Source organism: Callithrix jacchus, chromosome 2 (assembly GCF_049354715.1).
Source record: "Callithrix jacchus isolate 240 chromosome 2, calJac240_pri, whole genome shotgun sequence".
Lineage (NCBI taxonomy): Eukaryota > Metazoa > Chordata > Mammalia > Primates > Cebidae > Callithrix > Callithrix jacchus.
Window position 1 is genome coordinate 64,184,138 of NC_133503.1, and position 15,115 is coordinate 64,199,252.

The 15,115-nt window shown below is 38.7% G+C and overlaps 1 protein-coding gene across 24 annotated transcripts in view; it reads right to left on the reverse strand.

The window, feature by feature from the left end:
* Window positions 1–15,115, reverse strand: part of FBXW11 (F-box and WD repeat domain containing 11) — a 140,840-nt gene that overhangs the window by 43,132 nt on the left and 82,593 nt on the right. For 18 of the 24 annotated variants that reach the window (XM_003732297.5, XM_078364550.1, XM_008990887.5 and 15 more), the window contains 2 exons: window positions 10,950–11,012; window positions 7,277–7,502 (listed from right to left, as the gene is read on the reverse strand). In XM_003732297.5, the coding sequence (XP_003732345.1) occupies window positions 7,277–7,502; window positions 10,950–11,012 (289 nt within the window). The remainder of the gene's footprint in view (window positions 1–7,276; window positions 7,503–10,949; window positions 11,013–15,115) is intronic. The other 6 variants (XM_008990915.4, XM_002744540.6, XM_078364552.1 and 3 more) reach the window with 1 other exon arrangement.

Genomic DNA, 15,115 nt, shown 5'->3' on the forward strand with positions numbered 1-15,115 from the left:
CATACACAATTAGCCTTTGAAACTCATCTAAGAATTCTGCTGAAGTGCAGCATCAAGTTGAATAGCTAAATCCCCTGAAAACACCTCCTCGAGTTCTTAATACCAGGATGTCTGCTCATGTCAATCATCTTTGGTGCTATCATGCAAGACTGCCACGTGTAACTGGACAAGCTATACAGGGCACAACTGTGCCCAACAGTTCTGCATACTGGTTTTCAATTACTTCACAATGTTCTACAATCCCAAAAATCACAACCACAGGTTTTGCCATCATCCAGGCATACAATGTATTTAGGCTTACTTGTTTATAGGAGCTACGTGATTCCTAGGTATCTTCACATCTTTCTCAAATATAACTTTTCTAACCTTTGTTTTAAAGCCATTATCCATGGGGGTGGGGGGGGGCAGGAATTATATTCATGAGAATGAAAATATGTTGTTTCTTTCTATTATCACTATGCTATCTAGCTGACCACACGATCACTTCATTATTTATAATTTTGTTCCAAATAATTAATTATTTTGTCTTCAACTCTTTCAGTTTACTTCTTCAACATCTTGGACAATTTTACATTATCTGGGGTTTGATCTTCTTGGTACCATTCTCAAAGGTTCACAGGAACTCACTCTATCACCCAGGTTGGAGTACAGTGGCGGAATCATGGCTCACTGCCACCTTAAACTCCTGGATTCAAGCAATCCTCCCACCTCAACCTCCCAAGTAACTAGGACTATAGGCACGTGCCCCCACATTCAGCTAATTTTTGATTATTTATAGAGATGAGGTCTCACTGTGTTGCCCTATCACTGTAATGCCGAAGTGCTGGGATTACAGGGGTGAGCCACTGCACCTGGCTGCCTCTCTTCCATCTTCTATGTTTACTTAAAATCAGGGAAATCCAAGGATAATCACATGGGGTTCTACTTCTGCCTTTCCATCACTAGAATTGGCAAATTATTTATCAGAATTTCAAACTGCAGAATCTTTCAGCCCTAATCACATTTTTCTTCAGCGTCTCTAGCCACGGACTAACAAACTTAGCTCTTTCAATCTTTCTAATAATGGCAGGGTACTTATCTTCCTTATCTTGTTTCTAAATTTAATATCAGAACATAGCTAATTACAGCATCTCGCTCTGTTGCCCAGGCTGGAGCGCAGTGACATGTTCATGGCTCACTAAAGCCTCAACCTTCCAGATTCAAGTAATTCTCCTGCCTTAGCCTCCTTAATACCTGGGACTACGAGTGTGCATTACCATGCCAGGCTAATTTAAAAAGACAGGGTCTCACTATGTTGCCCAGACTGAGAACTTTTAAAGGTTTATATTATTTCCATATCATTAACCCAAATCTTCCTAATTGGTTATAAATACATCCCTAACTACTTCCCCCTCTAGAACCCTCTGTTCTCTGAGAGGTGAAACAAACAGCAAGAAAAGGATGCATTAGGGGCGGTTGCAGTGGCTCACACTTGCAATGCCAGAACTTTGGGAGGCTGAGGCAGGTGAACCGCTTGAGTCTAGCAGTTCAAGACCAGCCTGGGCAACATGGCAAAACTCCATCTCTACTAAAAATTCAAAAATTAGCCATGGTGGTACAGGCCTGTAATCCCAGCTACTTGGAAGATAAGGCATAAGAATCACTTGAACCCAGGAGATGGAGGTTGCAGTGAGTGGAGATTGTGCCACTGAACTCCAGCCTGGGTAACAGTGCAAAACTCTGTCTTTAAAAATAAATAAATAATAAGAATGCATTAGGTACTTGCCATTTCAGGCCTCAAAGCCTGCAATATCCCCATCATCTGTGATGGCAAAGCAGCACCCAAACCTTCCACCTATACGGGTGGTCTATGAGCCTGTGCGGTTATACCTGACTCAACTTAGGGTTACTGATTTTCAAAACAACAGCAACAAAGAAAAGATCCTCCCAATCTCCTTCTGACCCACTAAATCAGAACCTCTAGATGGTAAGGCCCAGGAATCTATATTTTTAAGAAGATAACGCTGAAATACTGAGAACTGTTGGTTTAAAGCAATGATATCCCTTTTAGTCCTCTTTAATTCCCCCCTCAGTTGCTCACAACTAGGCTATCAATGAGTTTTTACATAAATAAGTCCCTTACTAATACTTATTTCTTCTTCTTTCAAATGTCATCAGTCCAATTAAGCAACATCTCAGTGATATCTGAGATGACCCATTTCCTTTGACTAATACTTTAAATGCACTTCATACTTCTGTGAAGCAGCATGTTTAGTCTCGTGGAGAACGTATTGCCTGTAAAGTCAGATAAACTGGGTTGAATCTCAGTTCTGTCAACTGCTATTTGTGTGACCTTAAGCAAATCAGTTTGTCTTTTAGGATCTCAGTTTTCCATAATATCGGAATTATATTAAATGTCTGAAATAAGTCATGTCATATAATCTGCATAATAACCTTCTGAGATAGGTACTGTAAATGCCCTCATTTTATACAGAGGGAATCTCCCAGTCTTATTGGGAAGGTTAATAAGACAGCATACATAAGAAGCCAGATACATAACAGGTTTACTCAAGAAATGTCAGTCTTTGTTCTCTTCTCCCCAAAATCCCCTTGGTGGAGATCAATGGACAGGGCCGCTACAGAATAATCTTGTTACTTTCTGCAGAAAAACTATTACACATCTCCTCTAGCAAAAAGTTAAGCCCCTCTATTTTCTTAATGTAAGTCTCATATTCCCTTAAATGTTTTGAGAAGAACAAGAATCACACAATCTCTATTCAGGCACCTTAGAGTAGCCACCCTCAGGAGCCATGCAGGCCATATAACTTTCTGGTTTTAAGCCTATTCAGGCCAAAGAGGTTACTGAATAAAGTGGTCCATTTGCCTGGGCTAAAAAGTGCTATGGGGTGTTAAAACTAAGCATTTTCTGAAGCACCTATGTCTGGCTCTCATTACTCTATCATGCTGAGACTCCCCCATCTCCCACCACCACCCCTCTTCCCAAGGCAACAAGAGGACACATTATAGCCTCAGAAAATCGAGGCCATAACACTTGGCACACAGTGCTGAAGACATGCTGCTGTTGCTAATTACAGGAACCAGATGAAAGTCTGGAAAATTTTCAGTAATAAATTAAAACAATTAGAAGGCACAAATTTCAAAGCTCAACATGTAAATAACACTGTATCAAAATGAAACTCAAATGTCAGTTCAATGCCCTTGACTACAACCAGTTTTTTAGCACAGCTGCTTAGATCATACAATTACAGAACTTTTATATTTTAGAAATGCATTTCAAAGAGTAGCTGCAAAGAAATTCCTTTCCCACCCACCCCTGCTATCCCTTCTCCCTCCCTAGTCACAAATCTAGTTGTAAAATCTGAAATTCTAAACATTTTAAAAGAAAACAATGCAATTGCTAACAGCAGCAGTCCCTCCATGGATGCCTTTCACTTGGAAAACACCAATCGCAGGATTCATACAGAAATGAAGTAAAAAGCAGCTCAGGTCACAAAGTCTAACATCTTTTTCCATAAAACACCCAGGAAACAAAACAACAAAGTGACACACACAACTATATGATGCCAGGATGAATCAACTCGGAAATCAGTTGGTGAATAATTAAAATTTCCAAGCAATAAATCTTACTACCTCTAGAGAAGCAGGTGTTTCCTGCCTCTCTGGGTTCTTTTTCAAGCTGCCATCCTCAGAATACCCAATAGATGCCAGGCATAACACATTATCATTAATCCTCATGCAATAAACTATTACTACTATTCCCACACAGATGAGGAAACTGGGATTCCAAAAAGTGGGATAACACAGCTACAAAGTGCAAGGGCTAGGATTCAAAACAAGGGCCTGTGTGAATCCAGCACCCATGCTTTTCCCACTGTCACGCTGGGTGTCTCTGGCCATGTACCCAACCTAAAGCCTTGTCTATACTCTGGTTCTTCCACATCTCCTAGGACCTTTAATCTAATCTGCCACATTTACAGTCCATAATAGTTTATCATCCTTTCTTGGTGATAAGAGAATTGAATAAACCAGGGCCTGAAAGTGTTGCAAAACTCTTAATTGCTTAGACACCTCAACAAACAGATCACCAATGCTTATCGTCCTTTTTGAAGTACAATCTTTCTCTACTTTACATAGTATGAATTTTCCCATTAACGACAGCTCTTACAAACCGCAAACTCAGCCTGCAGAAACTGACATTGCAGACTAAACATTTACTATGATTTTTAGAAAGGCGTATCATAATTATCACTTTTTCCACTGAGCCAAAAGGAGCCAGAGACCACAAACATTTTCCATTTTCCCTATGCTGACAGGTATGATATTCACAGCAAGCATTTAAAAGCTAAAATTATAGATAATTTTTACAGAATTAATGGTTTTCACAATCAAATGAAGTCATAAGTTGCCTGTCAACTTCAACAGAGCAAAAACTCAAAATCAAGATGATGTACAGAAAAAACTAAACACCTAACTAGTATAATGATGGGTAAGTTGTCCCACACATTATTAAATCTAAGTATCACCATGGACATGGACCTGTTTCTCCTGTGATGCTCTTAAGGCAGAGTCTGTGTTAAGAACTAATGCCATGTTTAATCTAGCTCTACTAGATATTAACTAACACAATCGACTTGGCCAGTTTGCCCTCAGCTATTAGATACATATGTATGATGTATATTGACATATGTATATATGTTCAGATCAAGTCCTGTTAAAACAAATAGCATTTTAACGAAAGTATTTCCATGCCCCAGCCAATGGTCCATTCATTTCATGTAATATTCAATACCACAAAATTCCACTTTAACAGAGATATGGACAATGCCTTAACATTCATTGTAATGAAAACTGAATTGTATGCAATTATACTAACCATATTTATATACATAACACATGTTCATCTGTTCTGCTTCTTCTCCAAGGCTGTACACTCCCCAAGAGATGGGGTTGCCGCTGAACTACACGTTGCAAATCAAGAGAACTTCAACAGTGCCACCTTGTGGCTACTCTGAAAATATAAAGTGATTTCCCTGGCGCACTAAAACGTTTCAGAAGCAAATTACAGGGAAAAAAATAAAACCAAAACAGTGGAAAACAAATAATAAATGAAATTGCTTGAGAAAAATGAAGGCATCATGTCATCAGTTAAAATCACATATGAGGAATAAACTACAATTGCCAACTTAAAAAACAACTCTGTCATTTGTTGGTGTGAGATGCAGCCTGATTCCATCGGTTTCTGAGTTCCAGCCCTGTACATATGGAACAACTGCACCGTGTCCACATGCCTCACCTTACTTCTATTCACCTACAATTCTCTCATACCATCAAAAGCATGTCTCTCTGTCTCCTCCCTGCATCCCTCCCTCATAATTAAAAGTGAGTATTACTGAATTGAGTTGTAATCCTTACATTCAATACTTGGGGCCGATTTAAGGAATTTTCCTTAGCCTTTGTACTAATTCTTGAACCAACCCCTACCATCACTCACACCACCACCACCACCACCACCACCACCATAACCAAGATGTATGATTCTGGGTATCTCACCCAATTAATTTCTCCTTGGCTTCCTAATCTACTCAATGAAAAACAGGACTAAGTGATAGCTAAGATCACCTTCAGCAATTAAATAGTACAATTCTAGAAACAGAGGGTTCATATCTTGCTTTTCCAAAGATTGTAATGGAAGAAATGAGCAAGTCATCCTATATTTCAGCATAAAAGGGACGCAGTGTCAGATGTTTCTATGCTAACTCTCAAATATCCTTAAAACTTCCACTGTAGAAGGTAAACTTACAAGCTCTGGAAGAGAGATTAGAAATCAGAAGCTGGCTTGTCAATTCGCAGCCCCAGGTTTCAGGCCTGAGACCTGAGCCTGGCTCTTGTTTGGTTTGGAAGTACTTAGAACATGGAGTCCTGATGTTCTAGAATCACAGATAGGCTAAGGGAGGAGCTACTCTTTAAGCAGCTACCTTGTAACTCTGACAAGGGGTAGGGCTGTGGCAATGGTACTGGCTCATCCCTGGCTACTTCTAGGCTTATTCTGAAAACATGGCAATTTTAACCACCACACTACACTGGCCACACATCAGAGGAAAACATTCTGGCCAGCATTCTCTACATCTTACCCAAGCCAAATTTAAATTAAGAATCTTTTTTAAAAGTAGAAACAGAAAAAAATTCATGACTAATCAAAATTCAAAGGAGAGCTGGGCACAGTGGTGCATGCCTGTAGTACCAGCTACTCAGGAGGCTGAGGCAGAAGGAACACTTGAGCCTAGGAGTTCAAGACCAGCCTAGTCCACATAGCAAGACGTCACCTTGTTAAGAAAAAGTTAAAAGGTGGTACAGAATAGAGCAAATTTTAAATTATTTTTTAAAAATCAAAGAGGAATGAATAGGTGGAGCATGGTGAAACCATTCTGTAGGATACTCTTATAGTAGATACATGTCATTATACATTTGCTCAAACCAACAAAATACATAATAGCAAAAGTAAACCCTAATGTAACCTGTGAATCTGGGGTAATAATGATATGTCAGAGTAAGTTCAAGAATTGTAACAAATGTACTGCTCTGCTGTGGGATGCTGACAGTGGAGCAGGCTGAGGGAACGGGCTCTGTGAATATGGGAATTCTCTGCATTTTCCCTTCCATTTTGCTCTGAACCTCAAACTGCTCTAAAAAAAATAAAATCAAAGTAAACTTAACCAGATGTGTGTATGTGTGTGTGTGCGTGTACACACCTATGTGTGTATGAGACATATATGGGAAGAGGGTAGTGAGGGAGAGGATGCAGAAACAGGCTTTGAGAAATATAATAAAGACATGTTACCAGTTTTCCCAATATATTTTTGCCGTTCCTTAAGTGTCACTTCAAATACAAATGAATGTCCTAAACTTTGGGACACTTCCCAAACATACAAACCATGTTTGAAGGAGAAAGAGTGCCGTGTTCTTTAAAATTACATATAAAGGCAAGGTGTACACTCTAAACTACATCAAAATAAAAGGCATATCATCAACTCATTCAATAAACCAAATGAAGCAACAGTTATGACCAGTAATGAATGCTATTAAAGACACTCACTGTATTTCCTAGATACTAAATTATAATTCCTCAAGTTCCATAAATTAAAGTATGTGTCCAAAACAAATGCTGCCTCACACAGTACTCATTCATTCATTTCATAAATATCCACCCAGCTCCACCTAGGTCCTTGGGCTGGGCTTTCTTCCACTGCTCAGCTTTTGAAAAGACAAGTACAGTTACCTGGTAAAGCGGTAATAAAATCTCGCTGCAACATGGGCTTCAGGTAAGAGTTAATATGTCCATGCTGATAATGACACATTCGTGAAATAAGATGTTCCACAAATTCCACTTGATCTGATTCAGACCACTGGTCAAAATATTTAATACACAAGTCTTTTTCTTTTTGATAGTTTCCTTCTGATGGCCTCTTTCTGGAGACGATCACAGATGATGTTCCATTACTTATCTATTTTAGAAAAATAAAAAATAATTAGTTTAATAAGTAAAGAAATCTAGTTAATATTTCATTAGAAACATTTTTCACCCTGTGCATTTAATCTTAAAATGCCACTTTCACCCAAAAGCCAAACTCATTCCTTTATTAATTCATTCAGTAGTTAAAAATGTATTCAGGCTATGTGTCCATAAATTAGTCACTACAAGAAATGCCAAAGTTACAGCTATTTGTAAAAGGCACTTTAAATCATCATCTTCCAATGCTTATTATAAAATGATGCTCCAAAGATATATACTGGGATCTCTAAATACAGGATATATATGAGTTATCTCCAACCGTGAACTATGCTGGAGATAACCATCTTAGAGAAACTGCTCAACTTGGTAAAGTGACAACTGATTGATTATTAACAGTTTGTTTTACTTCCTCAAGGTTGGAAGTTAATGCTATATACATCTATGCTAATGGTTCTCACACTTAAGCTAGCCTCAGAATAACAAGAGGGGTTGTTAAACACAGGTTGCGGGGTCTCACCCTAGAGGTTCTGGTTTTATTGGTCTGGAGTGGAGCCCAAGAATTTAGGGACCGCATGTTGAGAAGCACTGATCTATATAACAAAGATAAACTGTGTTGTGTTGAAACCTGAAAGCAATTCAATCCAAAAAGCTTCATTTTACCCAAAAGTTTCAATACTGTTTCCATACTGTTTCCCAGGGCTACTAATCTGGGAAAACAGTTTAGACTTTCCCATCCTTCTTTTAATTACCTACTCGGAAAATAACCCAAGCCAAATAAACCGTGTATACCTGAAAAGTTCTGCATCTTACGTGGGTGCTTTATGGACAACTCACAGACTCTTATACTAACAAGGCATTTCTCATCAAATCTTTCTACATGTCCTTACATAAAAGCAGTATGTATTTTTTAAAACTGAAACTACATACACTGCATCTGGACGGTAACACTAAAAATAATCTCAGTCACTAGACTCAAACCACAACTAGTATGAGGCACAGTAACCTCCTGTCTAAAAACAAAATAAACTCAATACTTTTGTCAAATATTAGTCAAGCAATCTGTCTCACTCTTCTGATAGCCTCCTCATACATAATACCAGAAAAAAAATAACACAAAAGATAATTCTAAGGACTGAGAGTTGAATTACAAATACCTATTAATTCCATTAGGACTTATCTCAGGAGTCTTGCATAGAAAGAACCAAGAGCTTTCACTATCAGTATGTCCCCCAACTTAAAGTAGACTAAACCCATCCCAGAGAAGACATCCTTTTAAATATCCAAAGGAGTCTTCAGTTTTCCTTGACAAAAAAAACTTATAAATTTCATGTCTGAAGTTCTTATGTCCATATTTAGAGTTATAAGATGGGAAGGCATCTATCTTCCACTCAATTTATCTTACCACCCCATTGTCTAGGAATGTTTCTTCCCTCGTATCTTGGATGAGGAAAAGCTCAGTGACACCAGTTACCACCAGGGGGAAGCATTGAACAAGGATTTTTCAATTTTGCTTATAGTAGTAAGACATTTGAGTCTTAACAGACCCAAAAACTAAGAGTTCAAAAATAGTGATGAAGTGAAGTCTTTGCTGTGATGCATATTGGCAGTAATAAGGGGCATCTATGCTGCTTTAAGCATAAGGATGTCCAACAGAATATAATAAAGTTAGAAATAACTGCCCAATTATAGGCAACTGTTTAAAACAAGTTCTAACACATCAACATTAAGAGCTATAATGAAAGCCACTAAAATTAACTTATAAAGTCAGATTTTGGTCAGGCATGGTGGCTCACGCCTGTAATCCCAACACTTTGGGAGGCCAAGGTGGCTGTATCACTTAAGGTCACGAGTTCAAGACCAGCCTGGCCAACATGGTGAAACCCCGTCTCCACTAAAAATACCAAAAAAAATAGCCAGGCATGGTGGCAGGCGCCTGTAATCTCAGCTACTTGGGAGGCTGAGGCAGGAGAAATGCTTGAATCTGGGAGGCGGAGGTTGCAGTGAGCCGAGTTCACGCCACTGCACTTCAGCTTGGAGAGCAGATCAAGACTCCGTTTCCAAAAAAAAGTAGTATTTTTATAACAACAGAACATGCTTATGAAATAATATTATGAAACAAAAGGCAAGATCCAGGATTTTATAAAGCATTATGATAACAGTAATTCATGACAAGGGGAACATACCATGACACAGTAAAGGATATACATCAAAATCTCAAAAATGCCTTATTTTAAGAAAGAAAACAAAGTATGCTTTCTTCCCCCCTTTATTTCTATATTTTCTTTCAAATAACTTGCCAAAATAATGATTCATAACAGGTTAAATGTAATGATAACAACTTGCATTTGTATACTGCTTTATAATTTACAAAGCACTTTCATTGGCATTGATTCATTTGATAAGCAAAAGTGTTACTTTATTTACAGGCAGATTCCTAATCATCTAGCCTCCCTAGAGTGCTTGTATAACTATTAACTAGTTGACTGGAAGATAGATGAAAGAAAAACTGAAAGCTAAAGTGTTAAGAAGCACTGCCAACTGAAAAAAACATAGTAAATAAAGAGCATCCCACGGCAAAATAATAAACCTGAAGGAGGGTACAAAATGCAGTCCGCACACAATGTTAAAAAGAAACTAATGGCATGTGCACTATTCTATAGCACATTTTCAATATTCTATTTCCAACCACGTGCTCAGCCCAGCAAGCTCTTCCTAGCATTGTTTTGCTTTGCTTCGCTTCATTTCATCTTAAATGGGTTGGGTGCACTTTGTTCCTGCTAACTAATCTATCTTTTTAGTTTCGAATCAAATGAACCCAGAGAACTTATTTTTACATTATCATCTTCGGATTTAGATTTCTGTTGCTTTTAATCCTGTCTTCATGAAGGGGAAAGCCATGTGTACCATGACGGTTGATAAAACACCAAATCATGAAACTTCGCTTGCTCCCCACACCCCTGACCACTCACCAAAAAAAAAAACCTCTCAGGAATTGGGAAGAAAACTGGCAAACCTTAAAACAGAGCCAAGAGAGAAGGAGATGAGCTTAAAAGGACATGGAAATGAAAGAGAAGAGTGAAGGTCCAGAGCAAAAGGAGAAAAGGCCATCCATGTATTCACTGGTGTGTGGCATGGTGCCATTCTGGTGACAAAGGATGCCATCACTGTCCATCTTTGGCTTACATAGAGGCCATAGACAGAACATTTTAGGCTACAGCCACTTCAGAATCTTTGCAGAAACTCCAAAATTCTTTAGTATATTTGTAATGGCAATTCCCTAAGGAAATGAAAATAAATTGGGGTGGATTCTGAAACTAGAAAAACTGCACAAAAGAAAACAAAAATGCTTGGCTCTTGACTCCGCTGAGGACAATAACTGAGGGAACATCCTATCTACAGTAAGTCAGTTGCTATCTAATCTGTGCGCCGTCATTCCTACCTGCCAAAGAGTATTTTTCTTTGGGGACTCATCTTCATTTTGATCTTCCATAACTGAAGTGTTCTAAGGGGGGAAAAACAGGTTATTTGAATTATACCAAGTTTTGCAAATCCTAAATAACTATAAGAAATAATTTTGAAAACTCAAACTACAGTGTACCAACACAAACCCAAGAACGATTTTGGCTTTGTGGCTAACACATGCCATTTTGAGTCAAGGGAGATCTGCTCATATTTCACAAATCAATGTAGTGGTTAGACAAAAGCAAACATAAAGTCATTATTTACAAAGGTTGGGTGTGCTCAGAAAAAAGGCTAAATTGTGGGAGTTAGGCTGAAGCTCGACCTCAGTTTTTTTTACTTGTGGCAAGAAATTCCAAAGACCCATGAAGTTTCTGATGATTGCACAAAACATGTACTAATAGGTCTGCTATTCAGTAATGCACCCCAAGGAATCAGCAATTAGAAGTAGCAAAGCCTTGGAAGGCCCCCTGCCTTCGTCTTTCCTCCCTTGGCTTTGCAATCTTCCCTAGCAAGCATGGTGGGTGCCCCAACCTTCTCCCTGAAGAAGAGTATGCTGTTAGCCAGTAACAATCTGGCTTGCCTTGGGAATGCATTAGCTTTTGATTTTTGTGTTTACTGCACAAAGAGGTACTGTGTAATTATTCTTTCTGGTGACCTAGTCGCTCAATAGATGCCCATTAACTAGAGATTATACATGATTGGATTTTCCCTTTTGAAGCTCCCACCTAATGGCTAAATGGAAACTTAATGAGAAGGGGAAGTGGGCTAGTTGTGCTCTGAAAAGATTAACAACTCATTTATGGATAGCAGTCTCTCTAAGATTCCTTCCAAAACCTAAAATTGTAAGATGGGGATATAAAATTTAAGCAAGATTAATCTCATAGCATTATTCAGAAGGATACTATAGAGCTATTTAAGTTATCAGTGTTTATAAGATCCTGTTTATTGCCTTTAGGGAATAAGCCTCTCTCAAATTTTCCCTATTTTTCATTTATGTTCTTCAAATCCTAAAATGTTTGAACTATTTACCCAGTATTTCCAAACAATCCATGTAGGCAAAGACATAAGAATCACCACTGAACACTAGCCACTCTACAGGTCACACAACTGGCTCTGATCAGGGATGCAGTATGATGGGGTAGGAAAGCCAAAGGCTTTGAAGTCAAAGAGAAGTTGGATTCCTGATTTGGTCACTCACTCAATGTGTGTGTGTGTGTGAGCTTGAGCAAGTTCTTTTACCCCTGGAACAAATACAAACACGGAGTTGTTGTGGGGATGGAGACTACCCTGTACAATGCTTAGTGCATAATGGGTATTCCCAAAAACAGTACTTCACTCTGATTTAAAGATGCTACTTTTCGCCTGTGTTATCTTCTTAAGCTTTTCTGATTTCAGAGATGTTGACAGGATGGCTCCAGATGGCTGCCTATGGGGAAAATCACCTGGCATTCTCAGTAAAATCCTATAACTCTCACAGCACCAAGGTCCACAATGAAAAAGAGGGAAAGGTAGGTGGAGGTGCTATGTAAAAACCAACCATGAGCTAGAGAGAAAGGCAGTGTGTCCAAGGGTCCAAAACAGGGCTGGAGTCCTGAAAGCAGTAAGTAATCCTGATAGGATGAAGAACAGGGAGACAAAGTATTTATGTAGGTCTCTCCACATAATCTTCTTTTACTGCTATCTTGAAGGGACCTAAGAGTTTAAAGCCAGCATGTTTCCTCAGGGGAATAAACAAAGGGGAAGCAGTGACTCAGCACTACATCCCCTGAGTTTGGTAGTTACAATGTCTGTGTTCTAAGAGTGGTAAGGAGAAAGAATGGCTGGAAACATGAAAGGCAAAGCATGGTAAGAAATGAGGAATTAAATGGAAGAGAGATGAGAAATCAGTCCCCACCCCATGTCTCCAGGTACTGCAGAGGTAACAAATGAGGGATGTATATATGTTTTAAACTAAAAGCTTATGAAATATTGGAGCCAGAATCCTCCAGAGCTATTGTGACCTAAGACCTTTCCTTCTTCTTTAAGAAGGAAACAAAAAAAATGTCAGAAGTCCCTGTACACTACACAAGAAACAACTGTCTCTACAGTGAGAAAATTTCATTCTTCATTGATTCCAAAACAGAGAAATGATGCTTACTTACACAGCTGAGAAGGAAACAATCCCCTGAAGAAAATACCAACTATTCTCTAAGGCTACATAAAAGGGGCTACACATACAATTTAATAAAATTGTTTTTAATAAAGCATGGGTGCTGGAATAGTTCTCCCATCCTACATACTTTTCAACTTCTTTTATAAAGGTTTCAGGAGAAGACGCCAAAGGGAAAATGCTGCTCTCAAGCTACTCTGACCAGAGGATAAATTTCAAAGAGGATTCCAGGCGATACAAAAGATGTCTGGAGAAAAAAGCATCCAAGAGTCTAAGTTTGAGAAATGCCACACGTGCACTCTCTCTCACTCTCGCTGTGTGTGTATGCATAAATGTATATATTCTATTCAGATATATATTTTATATATCTATACAGATATATCTATATCTGTCCCTCAGAGGTTACAAAACACTCCATTAGGATACAAAAGGCTCTATAATATACTATTATTTAAAAATTAGGTTAAATACATTTAATCCAACTTTCCCAAGTTTGTTGGACAATGACAGCCCCCCTTTTATAATAATCTTTATTAATAATAGCTCAGCACATATTGGCAAACACTGGACTACAGCAATAGCCTGGCATAATTCCTTCCTCCCTTTCCACCAAATACTTTTGGAGGACAAAGGAAACACCCACTTTGGTAAATAAAATACAGTCCTCTCCTATTCCCCATCTTTCTCAGCCTGCTACAGGTTGAGCATCCCACATGCAAAAATCCTAATTCCAAAAGTATAATACAGATATTCTAAAATCTGAATATTTCCAAAATCAGTAACACTTTTGGTCCCAGGCAGATGAGGGATACGCATTCCATATATAGGGTCACAGAAATAAGTGGTGATGGCAGGAATAGAAAATTCCCTTATGGAAGCCATAATTTATTTTCACTGTGAATTTTATTCTTTAAAGGCAAGAGACAAAAGGTCACAGGTTCAAGGGTGAGGTAAGAAAAAACAATGAGTTTCCCAAGAGAAAAGAAAGGTCATTCCCTACATCCAAACTCTCATGTAAAACCATGGCCAATCTGAGAGTTGAAATCCTCTTTAAATCTCCAACACTTAGGAGAAGGAAAAGTTATTTGAAATACCAACCGTTTACTTTCTACCCTTCTCATCATTTCTCTCCTCTTATGTCTACCAAGGCACATCACATATAAACAGATTAAAATGCAGACCCTCCTATTACTCTGATACTACTACCAATCAAAGATACAATCTAGGAAAAAGCAGTTAGTCTCTCGGGCAGATCAAATATTAGTACTTTGACATTCTGAGATGGATATTTCTTTGTTGTGTGGAGTGTGGTGTGCATTATAGAATGTTAGCAGCATCCTTAGCCAGTACCTATACCAGGAGAATCCCACATCTCCGACTGTGAGAATCAAAAATGGATCCAGATTGCCAAGTGTCCCAAGGAAGTGTGCTAAATCACTCTCTCCACTTGAAAACCAGCATTCTAGGGATGTGAGCTCCTAAACTTGTGCCATGGGAGAATATACTAAAGCACTACCATCTCAAGCCTGGACCTTCTTTCTCCATAGGCATCTTTCCTTGGCCCCTTTGACAGTCTGCCATGCTCTTCATATACACCCTGACCTCACCATCGTAGGGTAATTCACGGAGTATGTTGATTTCTAAATTCGAGGGCATGTCCTGCTTGCCATTAAATTCATATTTGGAAACCATGGTTATCAGTGATTCTTTACTAGAGGTCCATGGACTCGGGGTCTGAATAAGGACTATAATTAACATGAAGCCACATATATACAGCTGACCATGGAACAGAAGGAGCCTAGACATGTGTTTTTCTTTCAAGTTTTCCAAGTAATTTTGATCTATCTCTGCTCAAAAATTATCGCTGGCGCGGTGGATCACACCTGTAATTCCAGTACATTGGGAGGTCAAAGTGAGCAGATTACGAGGTGAGTAACTCAAGACCAGCCTGGCCAACATGGTAAAACCCCATCGCTACTAAAAATTCAAAAATT